Genomic DNA, 24,118 nt, shown 5'->3' with positions numbered 1-24,118 from the left:
CAACTCTGAGGATTGTTGTTTTGGGAAAGAGCAAGGCCGCCCATGAGATCCTGTGGGCAGCCTGGAAGCTGTGGGAGCTGTCGCCAGGCAGGGCACACCGAGAGCTCCCAGGGTTTGTTCTCTGCTCCCGCCTGCTCGGCACGAAGCCGCGGCCCCGGTTGGAGGGTGCCCAACACTGCTGACAGCCACATCCCTCCATCACCTGCTCCTGGGCCACACGCCAGTGGGACAGAGGCGCTGCCAAGTGACACGGAACCCTGGCTACGCGCTTATCACTCCTTCTTTTCGGCTCATTTCACTCGGACCGTGCTGTTTGAAAAGATCAGCCGTTCCTTGCCGGTGGCTGAAATGGAAGCCAATATCAACAGGAACTAATTTGTATGTAGAGTTTTGCTTCAAGCCAAAGGGTAGATATATGGCAATATCATTTTTTCCCCCTAATAAACCTTACAGGTTTTCTACAGAAGAGAACGTGGAGAATAATAGAAACAAAATTTTGCTAGACATAGAAGATTGTCAGAAAGCAGTAAACAACTGATGCCACACGATCAAGACCAAAATATTTAACTGTGTTTTACAGACAGCTAAGTAATCTTATGGCCCAAATCCTCTTTGTAGCTATGTATGTAGCTAAGGTATGATTATGGTGATTACAGTAATAAAATAGTAATAAATATATAATAGTAATGGATAGTAGTAAAATTCCACACTACAAGGAATCTGTTCTGGCACTGAGAAGAACTTGTTTTTTTCCACCCAACTCCGTATATGCACATGCCTAGGAGGCAGGATATGCAATTGCACAGGTGGGAGGCCTAAGCCCTGGTGTGAATTCTCTCTGGCATCGGCCAGTTTGGAGAACAAACCGTAGGCATAAAGTAGGAAGCCCTAGCAGCGGTAGCAAGGTCATGGAGATCAAGGAAGTGGAGCAAAGGGAAAGGCAAATCACCTAGATAGAAAGGAATAGATAGAGAAGAAAAACAGCAAATAGTTCAGAAGATTGGCAAAGCTCTAGGAACAGTAATCCTGGGCGAAACTTTAGATAATGACTTCGACTGTAATAGTTTTGTTTCCCCTGCCTGTCTAATATTTCTTCCGGTTGGAAAGCAAGGTGCTGCTTTATTAAACCACAGAAGTGATTCGAGCTCTTATTCACGAAAGGGAAGAAAGCGGCAGAGGCCAGCGGCCGAAAGCCCGCACAAGCCCGGCCCGGCCGGCAGGATCCCTGGCCGAGCGGGTTTCCAGGGAAGGCCGATACCTGTCCCGCTGGAGCGGGGCAGGAGCGGCTCCGGCGGCGAGCGACCCGCGGGGACCGGCCCTGCCCCGCCCCTCCCGCGCGCGGCCGCTGGCCCCGCCCACGGGCGGACCCGCCCAATCCGAGCGCGGTGCGCGGCCCCGCCCCCGAGCGCCGGCCAATCCGCGCGGGGCGCAGCGCCGCGGGCCGGGCCGGAGCGGCCTCGCGGGAGGTGACCGGGACGCGCCCGCAGCGGCGCCTCGGCCCGGGAGCGCCTCGGCCCGGCCCGGCCCGGCCCGGCCCGGCATGGCGGACTCGCACGGCGGGCGGCCGGCCCGGCGCTCCCCACGGGCTGCCGGCGGCGGCACGTGCTGCTGGGCGCTGCCCACGGCGCTGCTCTGCGCCTACGGCTTCTTCTGCAGCGTGCGGCCGTCGGAGCCCTTCCTCACCCGGTACCTGCTGGGGCCGGACAAGAACCTCTCCGAGACCCAGGTACCGCGGCCCCGCGTGCCTTCCTCCCTCCGGCCCCCAGCGGGGTGTTCGTCTGTCTGTGTGTCTGTGTGTCTGTGTGTTCGCGGTACGTGAGTGCTGGCGGTCACAGCCGTCTTTTCCCTCCCGCAGGTGTTCAACGAGATTTACCCGGTCTGGACTTACTCCTACCTGGCGCTGCTCTTCCCCGTGTTCCTGGCCACGGACTACCTGCGCTACAAGCCTGTGGTCCTGCTGCAGGGCCTGAGCCTCATCGTCACCTGGTTCATGCTGCTGTACGCCCAGGGGCTGTGGGCCATCCAGTTCCTCGAGTTCTTCTACGGGATGGGGACTGCCACCGACATCGCCTATTATTCCTACATCTACAGTGTCGTCGATATCAACCTGTACCAGAAGGTCACCAGTTACTGCCGAAGTGCCACCCTGATGGGCTACACGGTGGGCTCGGTGTCTGGGCAGGTGCTTGTGTCCGTGGCGGGATGGTCCCTCTTCAGCTTGAACGTTGTCTCCTTAACCAGCATATCCATTGCCTTTGGCACCGCGTGGTTCCTGCCCATGCCACGAAAAAGCCTTTTCTTTCACCACCAGTCAAGTCAGCAGCTTGGTTGTGAAATGAAGGTCATGGACTGTAAAAATGGAGCGGCTGTCCAAGATCATCCTGATGTGCAGAGAACACCTGGCTGGGAGGATGAGACAAAAGTTCCCTTAAATGGGGAGAATCATTCAGCAGAGAAACAGGTGAGTTGTGCCCTGAGTTTACATGAGTAGAAGATGCCATACTGACGTGGTTGTCACACATGCATTTATGTATGTAGCAGTAGAGATGTAATATCTAACAGCAAAAAAGTATCCCTTTACTTATCCCACTTCCTTGTTTATGGCACAGGAAGAATTATTACATCCTTTTGGTGTTTGAGCATGGTAGGCTGCTCCTTAGTTTTTCTGAAATTGCTCTTCATGTCTCAGAAGGCTGCAGTTTGAATGCTGTGGGCATATGTCCAAACTGTGTGCTTCTGGATGCACCCAGTGACTTGCAGAAAAGAAGCAATTCTTCTTGTACTCAGATTTTGACATTGTTACTCCAGCTGTTGTGAGAGCTGTGCTGTAATATGCTGTGTAATATGTTATTGTATGATCCTGGAAAGAAACTGGTCTAGGAAGAAAACTGCAGTAGTTGTTGAGGGCACTTGGAAGCAGACATTGATTGGTTATAGAAGGTCAGAATGTGGATATATTACAGGAGGCACATTTGCGTGGTATCAGCTTAATGCAGCCCCTGAGAGTGCCAAGGTAGTGCCCTGGCTTGTGGCTTTTGTGGGCTGCATAACTTGGCAAAGTCATTTGTATGAAACAAGTGCAGGGACCCTTGCTTTGTGGAGGGATGTGCTGGGCCTCACCGTGGGTGAGCAGCCTCCAGTTTTGAGGCCCAGTGTGAGTGTGTAGTTGCCTGCTGGCCACACTGCTCCAGGGAATGCAAACATGTGGAGATTCCTGGCAGGGGGATTTGAGGCTCTGGGGAGAGGCCAGCCTTGCTCCTTGGACAGAAGGAGGCTGTGCTCATTCTGAGGAAAGCCAGGAGCTGCTGGGTTAGTCAGCAGTGAGTATTTCTTAGCAAGTAAGCCACAGTTTGCTGGTTTGGGGGAGGCAGCATCCAGGGCAGCTTTCTGCTTCTCCAACTACAGCTGGGAATTAAAGGTATTAACATTCCAGGGACTTAATCCTGCCCCATCCAGCACAATCATGTGTGAGCAAGGATATTTTTACCCGAGTTATGCTTGCGTGCTGAAGGGTATATAACTTATCCATCCCTTTTGTTTGCCTTACTCCTCTCTTGTGAGAGTACATGTAGTACCAAAGTAGTGGAGAAAAGTTTAGAAAAGGAGAACTCCCCAGAGGTGACTTACACCAGTGCTGAAGGCTGAGGAGCACTGGAGCATGATGATTGTCCTTCTTACTGAGGTAACAGCGACCACTTTCACAAACATGGATGGCTGTAGGAATAATTGTCCTGGAGAAGCACTGCCAGGGCAGGGCAGCTGGGCCTTTCTACCTTACCAGACACATGCTTGGGGCTGAACAGCCAAATCAGTTTTTGCATTGTGTATGACCATTCCCTTCTCTTGTTTTCCTGCACCTAAATTTGAACTTTGTGTGAAATCATCTCTGTGAGAATTACGTGCTAAAGTCCCATTGCCACAAGCTCACCTCTTCCCAAGCTGTTCTGTTGTGTTTTGGAGGAAGGGGGTCCACATGCAGAACAAGAGTTATGCCATTGGCAAGGCACTGATGGGACTGTATGGTGTTTAATAACACCAATGCTTAGAAATCAGTGACATTTGAAGGAGTGGAAGAAAGGAAGTTCAGGACAGGTTTCAGGCTGTGGTCTTTTGGGGTTTCAGTAAAAAATCTTTTGAAATTAATTTTATTGCTCATGGAAAATAGTCTTTCCCAGACACACACTGCATGATTCCCCCAGGGAAAGGGCATGATGCCAAGAGCTCAAAGTTGCTGCTGCTGTCTGGAAACCACTCTGAAACTGGACATGTGACAGCACAATGTTACGAGCAATAGCTCAGTCCTGTGACAATGCTGTGTGTTTCCCTGCAGGGAATCCAAGTTCACAGGGGCCTGAGGTGCTGGGTGGGCCTTGGGGCTCTGCCCAGTCTCGCATGAAGTAACTGCTCCTCTGACTCAGACTAGAAGGGTCTCGACCTACAGAGTCTACACTATATCCGTACATCTGTGCATGCAGAAAATGTAACCAGGAACTTTTGTCTACAAAGTAAAGACATGCTCTTTTCCCCTGCTGCTGTTGACATAAAGTGGTAAAGAAGAGGACTGTAACAGTCTGTATGTAAAAAGCAATTTTGATGGTTGCCATCTCCTGTTGCTAGAATTGATCTATTTTCAATTATTTTTAAGGGTCTGACCCCTTTCATATTCTTTCTAGAAATATTTGGAGTTGAAAGCTTCATTTTTTATCTCATGCCATTTGTCAGGGCACTTGTATGTGCAGGAGCTGCCATTTGCAAGTGTCTGGTGGAAGTGGCTTCTGCTTCCTTTTAGATCCCCAGGTGACATCTCTCACCTTCTTGAAGCCTTGGTGAGCTTTAACAGGGATAGAGTGTGTGGTAATGAGATGGCTTCTTTGAGTATTTATAAACTCCCAATGCCTGTTGTAAAGAAAATCAACTTATCTGGGGACAGATACAGTTCTCTGTGCTACAAAATTTGGTTAATTTGAATCAGGACTGAAAAGTGTCAGTGATACTTTTTGCCTTTATGATGTAAATGGCTGGCTTCTGATCCTGTCTTGTCAAATTGGATATTGTGTCCTGTTCTCTGGTGTTTCTTTTGTGGTACCCTTCACTTGCTCTCATAATGTGTGGCAGTCCCTGGTCTCTGCTGGGGACAGCCAGAGATGGGGGAGTGTTTGGGACTGAACCCCTCCTGTGCATGTAAGGATGTGGCCCTGTTTGGCACAGAGACTGTGGGATGGGAAAGCTTTCTATTCATCACTCTGTGGGAGGGTTGTGTCCAAGAATGGTGCTGTCACTCACCAGTGATCAGACCACCTGAAAGGGGCAATTCTGTGGAGCAGTGTGAATTCATAAACAAAGACTTAACATTTCTCTCCCTTTCCTTCTCCAGTCAATGCAGAAGCAGAAAGTAGACATCGTAAAGGTGCTCAGAGATCTCTGGCAGGACTTCCTGCAGTGCTACTCTTCCAGGACCATGATCTGCTGGTCTGTGTGGTGGGCACTGTCCACCTGTGGCTACTTTCAGGTCATCAACTATGCTCAGGGCCTGTGGGAGATGGTGCTGCCTTCTCACGGGGCGGACGTCTACAATGGTGCTGTGGAGGCAGCTTCAACACTCCTGGGTAAGCTTCTGCCTTGGCTCCTGCTCTGCTGTCAGAAATGTCTTGTTTGCCTCAAGGTCACCAGAGCATGATTTGGAAGTGCCATGCATTCCCCCAGGTATGCAGGAGAGGTAAACCCTGGCATGTGGGGTGAGTCTTCCCTGACACGCACAGGTAGGGTGCTCAGTGTGAGTTAGTCGCTGAAGCAGCCCTGATTCTTGTAATCCAGTACGTAGGTGTTTAGAGGAAACTCCCAAGCCAATCTTCATTCTGAAATACCTGGCAGAAGGCTCCAGGCATGTGGCTGACTGGATGTTCTTGGCTGTCACCATGACAGTGGGGTTGTGTTTGTTTTAGCCACTCAGAGTCAGACATAGGGTCCTGTGTGTTTGATTTTCCTCCAGGAGCCTGTGAAGGTTTCCTGTACACACACAGCATGCAGTGAGCCATGGTTAGTCATTGCAGCACTGTTAGGAGCAGAAGCTATTAAGATGAAAGAAGTTGGCTCACTTGAAAGGGACAGGTAGGTCAGTCAACACAAGCATTTGTTTATGAAGTTGTTTAATACTGTTTCATTACCAGAACTAGGACAATACCTTTTTAAAATAGCTAACATGCCCTTACAGAGGTTTTCTAGATGTTCCTGCAGCATGTCTCTTTTCTTTGATGGAGTCATTGTTCCATCATCTGCTGTGGACATCACCTATTTGGGGGCAAAAGAAACCAAGGTACACAAACAAATTATTAGTGTTGCCTTGGGTGTGCTCAGCCCCTTCTTGAAGTTCAGTAGGAAGCTGTGTCTGGTTTATAGTTCTAAAAGCTGGTCCACAGCCCATTATTAGTTGGGTTTGAAACTGCTGGCCACTTGATGACTTTGTCTCTTCAGTCCTTGGTGTGCTAAACCTACCCTAAAATAGCTTGCTGTCATACACTGTTTCTCCACTCTGGTATGAGCCTGTGACTCTTACTTCTTGTTTGGATTGGCTTCCTCTGCCATCCTACCTTTGTCCCAGAAGGAGAAGAATTGGTATCAAGGAAGAGAAGACCCATAATGTGGCCTAATGGCAGCACAATTTAAAAAAATTTTAAAAAGGGGAAGGATATTCTTCCAACCTTATCTTGAACATATTTGATAACAAGGTCCTTTTTTAAAAGGCCTGTGAACAATGGACCTAAACTCTTGTATGACTGAAATTTTTAGTTTCCCATTTTGATTTTTTTTTCTCAAGTATCATTTGTATAAATAATTGAATCATTTTGGATGGTGTTTTCAGGCAAATTAGCATTAACTGCTCAAAAGGCAGAATCCTTCCAGTTGCTGGAGACCAATTGCTTGAAAGAAGCAAAGTTGAATGAACTAATAGTCACAACTAAAAGCTTGAAGTGTACTGGAAGTCCTAACACCTGTTAAGAATGAGCATGCTGTGACCTGACTTCCTAGTGCTAATGCAAATGCTTTAACTTTTGATTTCCAGTTTGAATTTATTAATGAGCTGTTTATTTATCTCTGATGTCATGCCAAGGTTGCATTTTAGGACAAAATCTTTGCTCTGGGCCAGACAAGACAGGTTTTTCTAGTTGTTCTTTACCAAAGTTAAACTCTTTGTTCCCTTCCTTACTTGCCCATCTTTGCACCAAACCTGGTTTGAGTTGCATTCTTTTCAAGGTGGATAATCAGAATTGCATTCAGCTTTATTCAGTGAGGCCTCAGACTTACAGAAGAATGTGCTGTTCACTCTTCTCTCTGTACTAGAAATACTTCTCCTGCTGCATCCCAGATGTGATTTGCCATTTTCATTGCTCTTAGTCATTCTGTGCTCAGTTAGGAGCAATGTTTGGCAACCTTTGCACCGGGTGTTGTTGCCATCTCTGCCCTGCAGAAGGGTTTAAGTTGGCATGGTGACTCATGTAGCTGTCCTGGGAAAGAGAAATAGTATTCCTTCTAGGGAGAGCAGCTGACTGTTAGGTTGCATCCCTGCACCTTCTTTGCAGTGTGGCAATCCTGGATCAGGTTGGGTTGTGAAACCACTGCATCAGCTGAATGTGTCTCATTGAAGGAGAGAGACTGAGTATCTCAATTAGGTGTCAGGCTGATACAACCTTGGCACATAGGGAGAGTACAAGTTCATGAATTGCCATGAGATCCTCATACCTGTTCCCAAATTTCAGAATTGCTGAGACAGTAGGAAGAATGCTCTAGGACTTAGCTTCTTTTTGCATCTCAAGTTTTGCTACTGGGGGAGAACAAGATGTTAGTCAGGTCGTGTCACAGCAGGCACCAAGAAGACTGTAGTGGGGGAACATAAATCCTTTCCCTTGGCATAGTGCCCTCCTTCACCAGTCTGCAAGACTGAGGTAAGGTCTGACAGGATTGCAGGCTTGTGCAAACTGGTGGTACATAAGGAGTCTTGGTGTGTTTGAAGGTTTTCTAAGACAGCATGCCAGCTGAGGGCTACAAAGAGCTTAGATACTGCACTGTAGCACTTCTGTGCAGTGGTCTACTGCTGAGCACTATCCTGTTTTTCAGAGATGTCCTGTAAACTCCCTTTGTCAGTATGCTCTTTGTCTGGTTTGCTGTGTACAGCCATTATGCTGTTGGTTGCTATTTGGCTCTTTTGCAGAACAAGGCCTACTTGGAATGGGAATTTTCTACTACTGTAATATGTATTTAAACTTCTCAGTAGTTGCAGCTATGACAGTGCTTGAATCACACCTTGTCTGCTCATTGAATTGCACAAAATACCACATACTTTCTTACCTTATGATTTATCTATTACCCCAACCCCCCTTCAGAAAATCCAGCCAGAGTTCCAAACCTGTCTGAGTTGTAAAGGATTGTTCTTGCACAATTAATAGTGCATGATTATACCCTGTGATTAGGCTGCATCTCAGGAGATGTGGATTTGGACTCCTCATCTTGCTTTTACAACCCAGTGTGGAGATGACAGTAAATGTAGGTTTTTCTGCTTCCTGGGAGAGAGCTGTAACAGCTGTGCATTAAAGTCAGTAGTGTCTTTCTCCCTCCTACCCTCTGCTAAAGCACCACTAAATAATTAAGTAACTGCTTTTGAGAACCAGGGTTTGCATTTCTCAACAGAAATTGCCCAATTATTTACAGAGCTGCCACGGTCAAGCACAGAAGACTGAGTGGCAGTGGTCTGAGGCCTGGGGCTATTGTGCTTCTGAGCCAGAGAGGAGACTTTAGAGGCAGTCAGCATTGCCCTATGTAGGTTTTTTTTCCTGTTTCTATAAAAGTAAATGGGAGTTTACAGCAGAGTTCCAGGTGAGGGAGGGGTGAGGAAGGAGAGCTGCTGAGGTGTTCCCATTCGTGTCCTCTACTTCATTCATGTTTTGCTGTTAGGGGCTGTAGAGCTCCCAATTCACCACCTCCAAATTGTTCCAACTGTAATTACTAAGATTTATGGTTTCCTTCCCCTCACAGGAGCTGTTGCAGTTGTTGTTGTGGGTCACATAAAAACATCCTGGGCAATGTGGGGTGAAGTGGCACTTGCCCTGTTCTCCTTTCTTATTGCTGCTGCTGTGTATGTCATGGACACTGTTCCTAACATCTGGGTGTGCTATGGATCCTATGTCATCTTCAGAATTATCTACATGATGCTAATCACAATAGCAACGTGAGTATCTCTGTAACGTAAGCTGCTCTCAAGGTTACAGTGGTGTGACAAGAGTCTGTTGCAAGGGTTTGTGTTGTGATTCAAGTTGGAAACTGAGGCATAGAGATATATTTGGCTGGCAGTGTGCCCAAGCTTAAAATTGCCCAAGCACACTTGGCAGCCTGAAGTCACTACTTCTAAATATTAGATAGTGCTGATTGCTAGGGGGATGTTTTTCATAAGTGTGGCTGGAGTGAAGTGTTAACAGATGAGGAAAGGACAATGCCTTGCCTGGATTGAAGCATCAACTTCCCCTAACCTGTAGGAAAACTACTTCAATGTTATTTGTCGCTTTGAGGAGGAAAGCATAGCTGGTTTTGAACCACAAAATCACTCTAAGACAGCTCAAGCACAAGAAGATGGTTAGGAGTATGCAAAAGGTTATGGACCACACAGCAACAGACTGAAGCTTTGAGATTGCCAACAGCCCTAGGGGGGCAGAGTGCATTACATCTTTTCTACTTGACAAGACCTTTAACATCAGACAGCAGGGTTGCTTCAGTAACACTGAAACCCACGGTGGGTTGGGTTGGCTGGTTGTTTGTTTTTTAAAAAAGGAGTTGCATGTGCCTGTGGGTCTCTTCTAGCTTCTCAGTCCATCGTGATCCTATTTAGAAAAGGACACTATTGGTGCAAGGTAATTTAGCTGTGGAAAATATTAAATCAGTCAGTGTAACTCCTCGGGTTGCATAGTTGTTCTGTCCAGAAGTGTTCCTGCCATTTGTGCATTCCCATGCTGTTTCCCTTATGTTTCTGGTGGTTGCTTTTTCTAGGTTCCAGATTGCCACAAATCTCAGTGTGGAGCGGTATGCCCTGGTGTTTGGGGTCAATACTTTCATTGCCTTAGCACTTCAGACTCTGCTCACTGTGATTGTTGTGGATGCCAGTGGGCTTGGCTTGGACATCTTCACCCAGGTATGATAGATGCTCTTACCTTTATTGATGGGAGGTGGGGAAGAGAGGACGATAAACCAAGCTGTAAAGCTCAGCTACCTGTTTCTGGGTCAAGGATTTGAAAGAGAAATAACCACCTACTCCTGATATTTTAGAAGTGAAAGGGAACTCATTTATTTTATTAGCATTCCTATGAATCTGATAGTTGCTTGGTTTAACCACTTCATTTTCTTTTCTTTTCCTGTTCTCTGCAGTTCATGATTTACGCCTCTTACTTTGCGGCCATTGCACTGGTGTTTTTGGTCAGTGGCATCTGCAGTATTGTGAGAGCTTACAGAAGACAACAGCAGGTGCAAAGCAGATCTCCTGAAAGCCAGTAGTGCACCAAGCAAAGACTCTTGGGGACTACATATGAAGATATAGGTCTGTTTTTAATCTCTGCCTTTTCTTCCCAAGGCAGTCACCTTAATGGTGCCTGATCCATAAAAATGATCCATATTTATACTATATTAGTAGCACATTTTAGAAGGTAAATGTATTAGCTCTTACATAAGTAAGAACAAATATCTTCTTTCTAAAATGCCTTTTGTTCTTCTGTTGCATGTATGGGATGTGCAGCAAAGAACAGTAAGTTTTCTCAAAGAATGAGGACCTTGGGAGGTTTTAGTTTAACACTATCCATCTGCAGGCAGTTTTGTGATTGTCTGGTCAATTGCTGCTCTCCGTCATGAGGTGCTGCTACAGGGCAGAAATAAGGGCACTAACAGACCTCCCTGTGAAGAGCCCCAGGCCTGGGATAGGAGGTGGCCTGAGGACTGTGCTCTGCAGTGTGACTCTCACTGAAGCTGCCCTGTGATGCTGGGTGCTCTGTTTTGAGGACTGGTACACTTACATTTCTGCATACGCACATGCTTCCTTGAGGAGCTTGTATTGTTTCTCCTGTTTCTGTCTGTCATCCCTGCTGCCAGAGGTTGACCTTAGCTGATCATGGTGCTTCCCCAAAAACATAACTGTGTCCTGGGGCAATTTGTGGCACTGGTGGATGGGCCATTGGCAACACTACTTGTGCCACGAAGGCCTGTGCCCAAGAGACTGTAACTGGAGGGGAAACTTAGAGAAAGTTGAAATAGGCAAAATGCTAATTCGAGGGACCCTTGGATAACTTTGCCATTGTCCCTTAGGGCTGCAGGTTCCTGTGATTGCAGGAGTCATTGCCTCACAACCCATGGGCTAGACTGTTTCAGGGGATGGTGTATGGTAGTATAGCACTGAGAAGGAAGGTAACTCACAGGACTTTAAGCTATTCTTTGTGCCCTTAGAGAGTTGTGACTGGTGATGTAATTGACACCTTCAATTATGGTAGTTAGCAGAATGACTGCCTGAGGCTTTGGAAAATGATGATTATGGTCTATCATTTTTCCACCTTCATTTTAAAATGCCTTTATGCTTCTGGTGGGTCTCTGTCCACTAGTTCTACCTCTTCTTTCCACATAAGCAGAACAATGAATGTTTGGGATGGCAATTCTTTTGTTATGTCCAGTTTATGCAATTTGGGACTTGCCTCATATCTGTTTTTTAAAATAATTTATTTTTTCCAAATTGCTTCAACACTGAGGAGGAATTGCACAGAATTGTCCTGGGCTTGGGCATTTGGATACTCAGGCAGCATGACCAGCACAGCAACAAATGCCTGTGGAGAGTGTGCCTGTTGCTGTGCAGGTTGTGGTGAGTTTAAGTATACTGGAAAGCTGGCAAGGGGGAAGGTGCAATGCAGCTTTTCCCTCCTTGCCTTCTCTCTGTCTTCGTTAGAGTTCCTTTCTTCTTTCAGCTGAAGAAGCAGCTTTGGTTCTTCACCTGCTTTTAGTGCCATGGAAACTTCACAGTATTGGGGTTGGGAAGGTGTTTCCCCCTGGCTGGGACATTTCTCATCACTTTCCGTGAGCCTCAGCCTTTACCACACAAGGCACGTGATTAATGTGTTTGGCATGTGCTGCCTGGGATCCAGGGACCCTTCCAGGCTGGCTGCTCAGGGGAGCTCTCTCCCCAAAGCTTTTCTTTCTGCAGGCTGCTGCCTGAAACAGCCCCCTAAAGAGGGGCTCAGCTGCACTGGCATTTACACATGTAAACTGAACTGCCTTATCCTGAAATGGAAACTTGAAGCCACCCATGTATATATTCCTTTCTCTATAGTTTTTCGTTTAAAAAAGATAATAAAATCAGAAGCCATGAAATGCTAGCTGATGAGTTTTCCTGGGACAGGGATAGTCTGTCCTTTGAGTTCCTTGGTCTGATGGCAGTTGGAGCAAGGCAGGGGGAGTGGATGTACAGCACTTCTGTCAAGTGACCAAAGGAGCAGCTCAATTTTAATCATACTTTCCATACAGAGATCAAATCTTTGATGGGGAACAGCCCAACTATTTTAAAAGTCACAAATTAACTTATGTCTTACAGCAATATCAGTGATTTTTGTACCAAAGTAATGAAACTGTGGCAACTACAATAGAAAGATTTGCTATGCTGTGTATGTCTTCAGGCCCACAATGTATGGAAGCCACACCTGGATGTTGTTCAGGTTCTGAGCTGTGCTGTTGCTGTGGTGATGAGGTGACTGTAGAGCCTGATTGGAGCTGTAAACAGAGTTCATGATGCCTGTGAAAATCTGTAGCCATGTGGACATTGTTGGTTTCTAATTAAACAGCTATTTTTGTTAAATAAAAATACTCTGAGATATCCTGTGTGGACAGTGGTTTTTTTTTCTATTTTGATAGCCCGCTAATCCACAGCACTGCTGCTGCAGGATGTTCTGAGCATCTTTGTAACAAAGAGGAAAACAATTTAGGACAAAACATGCAAAAGAAGCAAGGCTTCAAGAACCTGGCTTGTGTAGGTTTGCATAACTCTGTGCAAGTGTCTTGTATTGGGGATTCTTAAGTGCTAGCAGTCCAGAAGCACCACTCTAATTCCAGTGCAGGCTGGTCTGGTGAGGGAGATCATCACTCACTGATGCAGGGTGGCACTGGTCAGGATACTCTGGTCTAACTGGGGTGACAGTAAGGGAAAGCAGGTGTAGATTTGTCATGCAGGAGGACCTTTATACTTACATTGATGTAATTACAAAACTGAGGCCTTAAAGGAGAAATGCTGTACCTCATAGTAAAGGCTAGCCTGGAGGGCACAGGGGTTTGTGTGGGTAGTAGCCCAAAAAGCCCCCTGCACAGCACCAAAAACAAGAGAAAAGGATGTTCTGGGGAGGAAAGGGGGAGGGGAGGCTTTCTTCAGGGCTTTCTTGCTGAAGGATAGGACTGCTGGTATGTCAGGTCTTTTCTGAATGTCATTCATCTGCCTTCCCTGGGTGAATACAGGAGTCAGCTGTGGAGGGATGAGTTTCTTGACAGTGTGGGGGATTAAAATCTCTGCTTGCATATGTCAGGAATATAATACAGGTATAGCATTACGCTTAAGGTGGGTTCAAGTGTTTCTCATCTGGTGCTGGTGAAAGGCTGCGCTCTCCTGCAAGTAAAGCCAGTCCACGTGAACTGCGTCAATCCTTGCTCCTCCCATCGCATTCTGCCACAGCTGGGAGAGCTGAGAGGGGCACGCAGCTGCTGCGAAGGAGCGGAATTTCTGCGCTGGAGATAGAGCACACAGCTCTATCAGTGTGGGAACGAGATAAACACCACACGCGGCTGCCTGCCTGGGATGCCGTGCGTTTCTTTGTTCCCGTTGATGCTGGGGGCTGCTGGAGGTGAGTGATACAACTGAATCTCTGTCCTGCACTGGGCTTGCTACGATGCTGGCAGGATGAGGTGTGGTTCTAGAGGTCACTGCTACAGAGAGAGATTGGGTGCTGGGCTTCTGTCCGAAAGGCAAGGAATAGTAAGAGCTGCCAGAGCTGCTGTTTCAGGAGCAGCAGCCACTGCTGTCCCCCTGGGCTATCGGTGGCTGTGAGAGCCTGCCAGGGCAAGGCAGGGTTGCACTCAAGCCCTGCTGAGGCTGAGTGCATGTGTGACACAGCGGCTGCTCTGGCAGTGCTCTCAGGGAAGGGGAAGGGCTCTGTGTGGAAGCGGTTGTGTTTTCTTCTCTATCGGTGCGATTGTAGCCGAGTACTGGGAAGGAAAGCAGGACTTTGGCTATGGAAAGGGCAGGAGACTGGATGCTCTGAATCCTGTTCCCAGTGGCTGTTGACAGCATAACTGTTTTCTTCACTGCATAAAAAAAGCTGTCAAGGTGCTTGTTTGATGTGTCTCTGGAGGTGTTACACAGCCTTTCTCTGTGAAGCACACTCACTCTACATGAATCTGTTCCCTGGACAGTATCTCATGCATTAGTGACATGGAAAACAGCAGCCAACATGTCAGGGTCTGTCCTTGGAGTCCTGCTGTTGCTGTTGTTTTCGTTGCATTTTTCATAACCAGCTTCCTTACACATGATGGGAACATCTGAAAACTTACATTTAATGATGTGTGGGTTAATAAATGCATTGATGAATTTCAATTGACCTTTAATCATTAAGTTATTGTTATTAAACATCACAGCTTGACATCCTAACAATGGGGTCTAATCCTTGTCTTAATCACGCTGCTTTGTAATTAGTCACATAAAGCATTTATTGGAAATGAAAAGGATAGCACTGGCTTTAAGATGAAGGGTAGTCTTACAATAAAAGCAGAGCAGAAGGCCTTGGTACTGTTCTCTGTATTTTAGTCTGCTATGAACTTGTCAAAATGAAATGTGGAAGATCAGAAATTCGGTATATTGCCTTCAAGGGTGGGATAATTGCATGGCCTGGTGAGGTCACTGGTTGAAGTTCACCAGGTACAGCAGGAACCATTGCCTAACAGGTAACTGGGCATTATCTCTGGTAAGTGTAAGGCAGCCCTTCCAGCCCTCTAGAGCCAATGTCAAAACCTGGTTTTCTTTTTCACTGTATGGTGTAGGATAAGTGGAAACTCTGAGGTCATGGAGTCCAGCCTTTTCCTATAGCATGTGGCCTCTAATGACAGATGTCTTCAGAGAACTCGTGAACCACCCTTTGAAGAGGTTCAGCTTTCCTATCCTGTGTGACTTTCAGTGAAAGGGTGACCCTGCTTGAGTTACTCTGAGTTATCAAACTGGCTTCATGGCTGTTTTCTGCCTGTATTTTCTTTCATTAGCATTAGCCCTTTAGTACAGGGGAGGTGCTGCCCTCTGAGGTGTGTGGCCTTGTAGACAGTCATCCTTTGCTTTGCCAGGTCAGCATATTCACAACTTGGGGCCACGGCCATGTGAGGGACAGTGTGATGGGCACCATGTCAGTGCTGCAGTGAGGAGAACTGCCTCCCTCTCTCTTTCCCCCAGAGGGGTCCCTGCTACTGCAGCCCAGGCTGGTAGGAAGGCTGAGGAGGGTCATCCCCCAAAATGCAGTGCTGGGAAGCATCTTGTGATGCTGAGTGAACTTTATCACCCTGGATGGCTGCTGGCAGCTGCTGGCCCTTGCAGTGAGCTCTGTGTGTGCTCTGTGGGGAGCCTAGTGCTCACACAGCTCTTTGGGGACCTGCTGGTTCCGGGGCACAGCATCCACTGCCTGTGGGGTGTTCGGTCCTCCCCAGAAGAAACTGCAACCTGCCACTTTCTCCAGCTGCACTGAGGAGTCTGATCCTTCTCACTGCCAGCTCCACTGGCCCTGCAGGCAAATCAGGGTTTTTTGGTCTTTTTGTTGTTTCCTAGATGGGAATTAATTCAGGGTGTTTTCCTGTTTTTTTTTTTGTTTTTGTTTTTTTTTTTTGTGGTGTGTGTGTTTTTGTTTGTTTGTTTGTTTTCCCATTTCCAAGTTCAAGGAGCAGTGTGTGGTTAACACAGAGAGGTGTATATTCAGAGAGGTCTGGATATTCAGCGCTGTCTTCATTAGTGGTGAGACACTGGAGCAGGCTGTCCAGAGAAGCTGTGGCTATCCCATCCCCGGAGGAGTTCAAGGCCAGGCTGGGACTCTCAGCACCTTGGTCTTGGGGAAGGTGTCCCTGCCCAGGGTAGGGAGGTTGAGCTTCAAGATCCCGTTCCAACACAAGCAATTCTATGATTCTGTGAATAACAAAAGCCCAGATTCTGACACTGCTGCCTCTGGGGCTGATCCGATTGCTCACTGGCAGCCGGAGCACGATGAATAATACAACACGCAAACCGAGGCTGCTCCCTGAGGAGTGCATAATTTAACAGCATCAAAGAAGCGCTTTCGGCTGCACAGGGAGAGCCGCCTGCCGCACTCCCGCCCCTCTCCCAGCGGGGTGTGCGTGCCCCAGTTCCCCTCAGCCCTCTGCTCCCGACAGTTTCCAGGCCGCAGGTGGAATTGTGCCCCACGGAAAGCGGCACGGAGGCCCGGCCCGTCTCCACGGCAACGGGGCGGTGCGGCCCAGCCCGCCCGGGGCCCGGCGGGAGGCGGCGCTCGTCCCGCGGGTGGCGGCGTTTGTCCCTCGGGAGCCGCCGTGGCGCGCGGGGCGGCCCCGCCGCTGTCACGGCAACCGCAACGCCCGGCGGCGGCGCCTCCTCGTCCCGGCAGCGAGCGGCGGGGCCCGGCCTGTCGCAGGGGAGCAGGGAATGCTGGTGAGGACGTTCCCCACCGCCCCGCGTGGGGTTCGGGTTCCTGGGTGGCTGTCTGTGTGTTTTAGTGCAGAAGGACAAAGCGACAGAAATCCGTCGCTCTGTCCCGCTTTTTGTTGTGGCTGTGCCCGAGTGTAACCGCGTAGAGGTGTTACTGAGCTGTGCAGAACAAATGGTCACAGACACACCCCAAGTACAACAGAAGCAGGTGAAAATGAAGGTTTGAGATCTTCTGAATACTTTCCGTCCCTCTTAGTGCTGAATCACTTCATAATATCCAAAATAGAATTGGAGATTTGGGATTTTTCTGGTGCCCCCAATGTAAGAAGGACATGGAGCTGTTGGAGCAGGTCCAGAGGAGGCCACGAGGTTGGTGAGAGGACAGGAGCACCTCCCCTATGGAGACAGGCTGAGAAGGCTGGGGCTGTTCAGCCTGGAGAAGAGGAGGTTGTGTGGAAACCTCATTCCAACCTTACAGTATCTGAAGGGGCCCACAGGGAAGCCAGAAAGGGGCTCCTTGTCAGGAACTGCAGTGGCAGGACAGGAAAATGGGTACAGACTGAAAAAGGGGAAGTTTCGTTACAAATTAGGAATAAATTCTTCACAGTGAGGGTGTTGAAACACTGGAACGGATTGCCCAGGGAGATGGTGGATGCCCCATTCCTGGAAAGTGTTCAAGGCCAGGCTGGATGGGGCTTTGAGCAACCTGGTCTAGTGGGAGATGTTCCTGCCCGTGGTACAAAGAATTTTTTAAAAGATGCAGTTCTTATAGTGGCTCATCTTCGGTTTTGTCATGAGCATGACTATATCCATCCCAATTAATAGATTAATGAGAGATTAAAGTTACACTGCATTTAAACAAGATAAGATACAAACAAGGTAAGATACAAGCAAGAGGTTTGTAGCACTTCTGGCTAACTAACATAAAATATTAGTCTCTTTGTCCAAGCACAAAGCTAACTGTTAAAAGATCAAGAGTTCTAGTTTAAACTCTGACAGAGACCTTTAATCACCTTGATTTGCTTTAACTCAAACCTCCCAGTACCCAGAGCTGGAAAGGCCAAAACCATTCATGTTTCTGAGCCATCCAGTCATCCTTAGTCCTGAGGTGCTGTGGCACTGTTTAACACGCTTGTATTGATACTGCTCACAAGTTTGATGTGTGTGTCACAGGAGATATCAGTGTTTGTGTGTCACTAGAGTTTGAAAACATTTTATTCTCTCTCCTTTTTGTAGTGTTACTTTAACACATCACCAAAATGAGTGAAAAGGAAGATCAAGCAGATGTGGGTGATTCAACAGTAAATGCAGAATATGAGGATGATTTTGAAAAAGACACAGAATGCCTAACTGATGAAGAAGAAAAACAAAACCCTGAAGAAGAGGTATTTGTTGCATTAAATGCTAGTTGTGTTATTTAGAAGACAAGATTGAGTAATATTTGGAATCATAAGCACAAATCCAGTATTTCTTGAAATGTGTAGGTGCATTCACTGAATCTTGAAAATAAAGGTTATTTGGAATTGTAGTGAAAAACATTTCAGCAAACTGGTTAGTTTGGTTATAATATCTGTAAAGCAGAAAATTCAGTGTTCATTGAAAATGAAACATTTTTTTCAAAAGTACTTCTGATTTCCTTAAGTGTTTGTGCAACACTTATTAGGGTTTTATGCTGTTACTAATGACTTTACTGGCTAGTTAAACTTTGTGTGAATGTGAACGTGAAGAAGATGAAGAGACTTGTTAGTGCTAAAAAATCTGTCATTAGTTATGACATGCACTGATATGCAGGTAGTTTGCACTGTTCTTCTCTCCCATTGTTTCTTTTTTCTTTCTTTGATAACTGTTCTTTTGTTGAGAGAAGAGACTAGTTTATTTTAATTTTTCTAGAAACCTGAAGAAAGGGAAGAGGATGTTGAAGCACAAGTTCCTAAAGCTGCAGACAGCTTTCAGGAAGGCAATAAGGAAATGGAAGAAAAACTAGATCAGCCTTCAGAGGCAGATGCAAAAGTTACATACTCTGATGAGGAACATTTGGAATCCAGGGGAGATTCTGAACAGGAGCACCATGAATCTGGTACTGAGAGAGAAAGGTCTATCCAGGAATCCAAGCTGGAAAATGAGCAGAAACTGGATGATGGAGAGGATGAAGAAATGAAGCATTATGTCTTGGAGAAGATTGAAGGCGCCGACAAAGAGCTGGAAAATCAGGCTCTTGTGGCTGAAAACAGAGAACGGAAATTAAAATTTAAGGACGAGGCAGCTCCTCAGGCTCCTCCTCCAGAAGATGCTGAAGTTGGTAAAACTGACCTTGCAAGAGGAGATGATCTTTCAGTTGGGCTGTCTGCGATGCATATTTCTGGTGACACAGGACAGAAAGGCACATCACTCTCAGAACGTGCTGGCTCAGCTGTGGAAGTGACAGATGATAGAGTCCTAGTGGAAAAAGGTGGAAAGTTTGAACTCTTAAGTTTATCTGATATTGAAAGCCAGGGAATGTTGCTCCCTGTAAATGTTTATATTCCGGATACTGGAGATCCACTCTCCAATTCTTCGCCCCCTACCCTTCAAATTAAAGAATTGCCATCATCTGACTCTAAGGAGCAGCCAGATTCTGCTTTGAATGATACAAGAGATCTGGAAAAACAGAAGACTGAGTCTGCAAACGCATCCATGAAAAACTCCACTTACACTCTTACTCCCAGACAAAAAGAATTAAGGAAGCAGAGAGAAATAAGGAATGAAAGACTGAGGAGAGAGGTAAATAGATAGAGAAAAGTAAATCACAGTGACCATCCTATTCCTCTGCTCCACAAAGACCATGTGCTCAGGGTATTTACTCCATTTTTCCTTGATAAAAGAGGCAGCAATAATAGTTGTAGTGGTAATAATAGCAACAGCAATAATAACAGTAATTCTCTGGGGTTTATATAGAATCTCTCAAAGCTCCTTTCCCAGAGTGATATAGAATCATGCCTTGCTCAAAGGAGAAATGAAGTATTTATTTAATATATCCTTCATAAATAGGCCTTCTGTTATGTTTTTCTTACTGCTTTTGCTTCTTGACTCTCTCTATATGTAGGTTCTGTTACAGTCACAGAATTTATGGAACGTAACGTGCAGTGTCACATCTGCACATACTGTACTGCAGTGCAGGAAGTTTACATTAACCACAGTAAGGCTGGGGCACATTTGGGTACTCAAGAGGTATAGATTAGGCAGTTATCATATGGGAGAGTGTTCAGTCATAATATAACATTTACACAGCAGAGTGACTGTAAGAATTGTTTTAATTCCTTCTCAGCTCCTTACACAGAAAAAAAATATATTTACTAGAGAGTCAATATACAGCTGTGTCTGACAGCTGTAATGGGGACTTCAGAAATCTTTACCAGAGAGTTAAAAAATGTTGATGTTTTTCTTCTTTTTGCATTATGATGATACAATTACAAAAAAGGTAACTTGCTATGTGTGTTGCTCTATAAAAAGAGCATGAAGCATCTGCCATTCTTCTGTGCCATGATTTATTAATTAAGCTGGCTAAGTAGCTTCTAAGGTTACTATCTATCTGTGGAAAGAGCTCTAGCCTGCTTTATTTGAAGAGGTGGCTGAGCCTCAGCTTAGTAATCAGGGGTATAAAATCTGATGAGCAATTGAAGTGTTTTCTTTGTGTGCAGAAGACTAGAATCTCTTGAAACCATGCTCTGTGTATTTAAAGTAAAAGGTAGGGTAGTGAGGGGAAGGGAGATTATTTTCCTAACAATGTGTGCTAAATTTCTTTTGTTGGCTGACTTATGAAAAGATTAGGATGTGCTACCTTATTTCTTCATTCTGGAATGGAATTCTTGCCATTTTGTGATGGATTTCACAGGCATAAAACATTTCTTGACATTACTAGACTCCATCTCCTTCATTTTGGTGGACTTTTGTTCATTCCAGTAAATTAGAAATGGTAAGTTTGGAGTATATCTGAAAGTTGTGTGTAGGTGGGAGCAACATCATCTATCTGCAAGAAGATTAGATTTCTCGAAGTGTTGAAATGAGTAGGGATTGTAGCTTTTGCATCAAAGAGAGTAAATCCTGGTAAAAATGTCCTTGTCAACTTTCTGAAGCTTTAACTGAAACTTTTTCTCCTCCTTGTAGATACTTATCAGTAGCTAAAATGTAATTAATAAGTAAAATAAACTTTTCTCAATTTTGTAAATATCAGTTCATTTTGCATACTAGAAAAAAGCCTGAAGCTATTAATACTACTTAAGTAAATACACTGCAACTTCATGTCCAAGAAAAGGTCCTTATAAGTAAGGTAGTGCCTGCAATCCATGTGTTGTTAAATATCCTTTAGGGTTTAGTGGTCCATCAAGGATGAGAGCTGCATTTATTTTTAAAATGTGTCCATTTAAAGTGATTCTAAACTAACCAGAGATATTGGGCAGACTTAATTTTAAGAGTTTTTGCCTTATGCTATTTAAATGTCTGTGAGTCAAGAGGTGTCATGGAAATGGAGTAAATCACAAAAAGGAGTGGAGTGAAAATGTCTGAATGTATCACAAACCACAGAAGTGCTCCTAGCAATTTCTTCCCATATGTTGTATCAGCTGTGATGCAGTCTTTGCGTATTTCTGTTTCATCTGTATTTTAGCATCTGTCATGCAATTCGAATGGCTTATTTATTGCTTGCAGCAGTCTTTGCAGATTAAGATAATTCATTTAACAACTAGGTGCATTCACTTTTATTTCCACTTAAGGAAGAAGACAAGCAAAGGGAACTAGAAGACCTGAAGAGACAAGAGAATGAATTAGTTTTTAGAGCTTGGTTACAGAAGAAGAAAGTACAGATACAAGAAGAAAAGCGAATTCGTCGTGCAAAGCAGCTGGAAGAGATGAGAATGAAAGTAAGGTCTCCCTAATGTGGAACTTGTTAAATAGGAAAACCAAATTCTAAACCTGTGTTCTTAGCTAAATGTATGAAAATTTACAGCAATGGGAAATGTTCTTGTTACATTGTTTTCAATGAAGAGCTAAACTTGCAGGTTTAGGATTGATCTGCTTGGCAGAGTGGCTTGCAATGTAGAAACAGCATACATGAATTTAACTATCACAGGGGATACACTGATGCTCCCATATACCAGGAAAAGGACTTGATGCAGCCCTGCAGTGAACAAGCAGCCAGAAGATTCTTTGGAGTGTGTTCCTTACCGTCACAACTTGTTAGCAAGCAGTTAATGCACATGACCTGATCAAAACCTGGAGATTCAGATGGTGTTCTAAAGCTCTTCTGCCTTAAAGTGATGTGCTTGAAAAGCTAAATTCAGTGCTCTTTTTAAACACAGTGCTTTGAATGCTTGCTCATGTGTATATTCTATGCCAGATTAGCATATGCTCTAGTGTGTTTATAAAGTATGTTTCACGGAGGGGAGATGCCAGCTGAATACAAAAAAACCCTATTATAATGTGATTAGTATAAAGGTAACCTTTATGTATGATAACCCTTATGTATACATGTCTTTTTTGTTAACTAGGAGGTGATCAGAGATCCTGAAGAAGCCTACAGGTTATGGCTTAAAAAAAAGCACCAACAATATGCGAAAGAAAGACGGATTGAATTTTTGAGACGTCAAGCTGAGGAAGTGCCCTTTATTCCAAGGAGAGAGGAATGTGACAAAGCTTTTAAAGAGTAAGTAGGATCATTCCTAAGGGACCACACTTGGAACTTTTGTAGTCTATCATTTTGAAACTGTAGCTATCTTATGGTACATCTTTGCTGTTGAAGTCCTCATTGTCTGGGAGGGGTTTTTTTTTGCATGAACATGCCCTTTTAAACTTATACCCTAACAAAAATACATCAGTTCCTTGTTGTTGTTTGTTCACTGCTATGAAGTTATTTGTCAGAACCCCAGCCCTTTTGCTAAAAAAGGGTTCTCCTCAAACCCTTGCCTGTTCTGGAGCAAGCTTGGGTTGATGCAAGGAGCGTAAAGTTAATCCATTTTAACAAAAGGGGAAGGTAAAGGTGGATGCAGAAGCAGGGGAATTGAGGTGGAAAAGTTGTGCTTCCTGTATTTGGGTGTGGCAGGCTTTTAGACTGTCTCAGCCATGACACCCAACTTCACTCTACAAGAGAGGGTGGCCTCCAGTTAAGGGGGGGACAAATATCCTTTGAATGGATGATGTGAAACTTGAAATTACAACTGCCAATACTTCTGGTCCTCTTTCCCTCTCCACAGCTGGCTGAGAAGGAAGAGAGAAGAGAAACAAGCAGCAGAACTGGCTGCTAAAGAGAGAGCCAGGCAGATTAGATTAGAAGCCAGAAGAGCAAGACAGAGGCGGAGCATCCACTATACTTAATTCAGAGCCAAAATCCTCTTTTTGGACCCTTCATAGATCATTACAGTTTAAAATTTGATGTAACTACAGAGTTCTTGGTGACAATCTTCCTAATTTTTAATGTTTGAGTTTTTGTCCTTTACAGCTACTGACTTTTTGTGGTGTTTTAAAAATTTTCAAGCAAGTTTAACAATTGCCTTCATTGACAATGATTTTACTATCTATTTATTTGTAGTCCAGTTGAAAAGCCTGCTTTAATGGATAACTCAGGGATCTTTTTGGTTTAACCAAATCTAAATGAGTGCAAGATGTATATATGAGGGTAGCAAATACACATTCCCTTCTTTAAAAGGCACTTTATACTCATCTCCATCATGGATTCCTGGATGCAGGCTACTGTGTAAAATGTTGAAATTTTGGTGGATTAATATTGCTGTTTGATGCTGCTAGTGATTAAGACTGTGCAAGGTGTTATGTTGTTGGAAAATGATGTTTCTTGTACCAATTCCTGTTGATCTATTGACCAGCTCTAGACCAGAGGACTGTGTTCTTTTAGGTTCCTGGAAAGTGTTCATTGAGGACTAATGTGTAGCTGATTGTGCAACAGGTTTTGAAACTTATTTCTGTGAGTCATATTCAATAGTTTTCTATTCCATAGAATTAAAAGCTTGTGCAAATTATGACCTTTTCCAATAGTAAGGAAGATAGGTTCCTTATATAAATGTCAATGTTTAATATAATAAATCTACCTAACTGCATCACCTTACCCAGCTAAATTGTGAACTCTTGATAGAGAACATGCCAAAGTCACTCATGAAATCATAAAGTTAGTGAAAGAAGAGGAGCATTCTGTCCAACTGTATGCCCCAACAGATTTCATGATCCTGGCATTGCTCCTAAATTTTTCCACATTCACACTGTTTTCTGGGAGTACTGCAGCAGACAGAAGTGTAGTAGATGCAAAGCAGATTTTCTGGTAGTATTTTTCTTGGTTATTTTTGGAGCTAGTTACAAGCATATTGAGAGCACTGGTGTTGGATTGGAGGCTGCTCTGTTGACAGCATAGAG

The 24,118-nt window shown here is 45.2% G+C and overlaps 2 protein-coding genes across 4 annotated transcripts; both read left to right on the top strand.

Moving 5' to 3' along the window:
• The first annotated feature begins 1,465 nt into the window (after window positions 1-1,465).
• On the top strand, window positions 1,466-12,883 carry SLC19A2 (solute carrier family 19 member 2). The gene is made up of 6 exons (XM_056501195.1): window positions 1,466-1,726; window positions 1,856-2,461; window positions 5,375-5,606; window positions 9,028-9,220; window positions 10,033-10,174; window positions 10,408-12,883. Exons 1-6 carry the CDS (start codon window positions 1,541-1,543, stop codon window positions 10,531-10,533), a joined length of 1,485 nt encoding a protein of 494 aa, XP_056357170.1. The 5' UTR covers window positions 1,466-1,540; the 3' UTR covers window positions 10,534-12,883.
• Window positions 10,488-23,808, top strand: CCDC181 (coiled-coil domain containing 181). Of its 3 annotated transcripts, none has more exons than XM_056501226.1 (6): window positions 10,488-10,576; window positions 17,963-18,111; window positions 18,617-19,486; window positions 21,475-21,621; window positions 22,249-22,403; window positions 22,951-23,808. In XM_056501226.1, the coding sequence occupies exons 2-6, from the start codon at window positions 17,986-17,988 to the stop codon at window positions 23,069-23,071; spliced, it is 1,419 nt and encodes a 472-aa protein (XP_056357201.1). In that variant the 5' UTR covers window positions 10,488-10,576; window positions 17,963-17,985; the 3' UTR covers window positions 23,072-23,808. The 3 variants fall into 3 exon arrangements, with proteins under 3 accessions (XP_056357201.1, XP_056357192.1, XP_056357182.1); XM_056501217.1 differs by lacking the exon at window positions 10,488-10,576 and adding an exon at window positions 12,971-13,898; XM_056501207.1 differs by lacking the exon at window positions 10,488-10,576 and adding an exon at window positions 16,556-16,729.
• The last annotated feature ends 310 nt before the right edge of the window (window positions 23,809-24,118 follow it).

Source organism: Oenanthe melanoleuca, chromosome 1 (genome assembly GCF_029582105.1).
Source record: "Oenanthe melanoleuca isolate GR-GAL-2019-014 chromosome 1, OMel1.0, whole genome shotgun sequence".
Classification (NCBI taxonomy): domain Eukaryota; kingdom Metazoa; phylum Chordata; class Aves; order Passeriformes; family Muscicapidae; genus Oenanthe; species Oenanthe melanoleuca.
Note: the sequence above shows the minus strand (reverse complement) of the source record. Positions and strands in the feature narration are given on the sequence as shown.

What these genes read in the sequence shown, in the direction of transcription:
- SLC19A2 (XM_056501195.1), top strand. Translation starts at nt 1,541, where the DNA reads ATGGCGGACTCGCACGGCGGGCGGCCGGCCCGGCGCTCCCCACGGGCT. An exon ending in ATGCTAATCACAATAGCAAC is followed by an intron (nt 9,221 to 10,032) that starts GTGAGTATCTCT and finishes TGCTTTTTCTAG; the next exon opens with GTTCCAGATTGCCACAAATC. An exon ending in GCTTGGACATCTTCACCCAG is followed by an intron (nt 10,175 to 10,407) that starts GTATGATAGATG and finishes TGTTCTCTGCAG; the next exon opens with TTCATGATTTACGCCTCTTA.
- CCDC181 (XM_056501226.1), top strand. Translation starts at nt 17,986, where the DNA reads ATGAGTGAAAAGGAAGATCAAGCAGATGTGGGTGATTCAACAGTAAAT. An exon ending in AACAAAACCCTGAAGAAGAG is followed by an intron (nt 18,112 to 18,616) that starts GTATTTGTTGCA and finishes TAATTTTTCTAG; the next exon opens with AAACCTGAAGAAAGGGAAGA. An exon ending in ATGAAAGACTGAGGAGAGAG is followed by an intron (nt 19,487 to 21,474) that starts GTAAATAGATAG and finishes TTTCCACTTAAG; the next exon opens with GAAGAAGACAAGCAAAGGGA.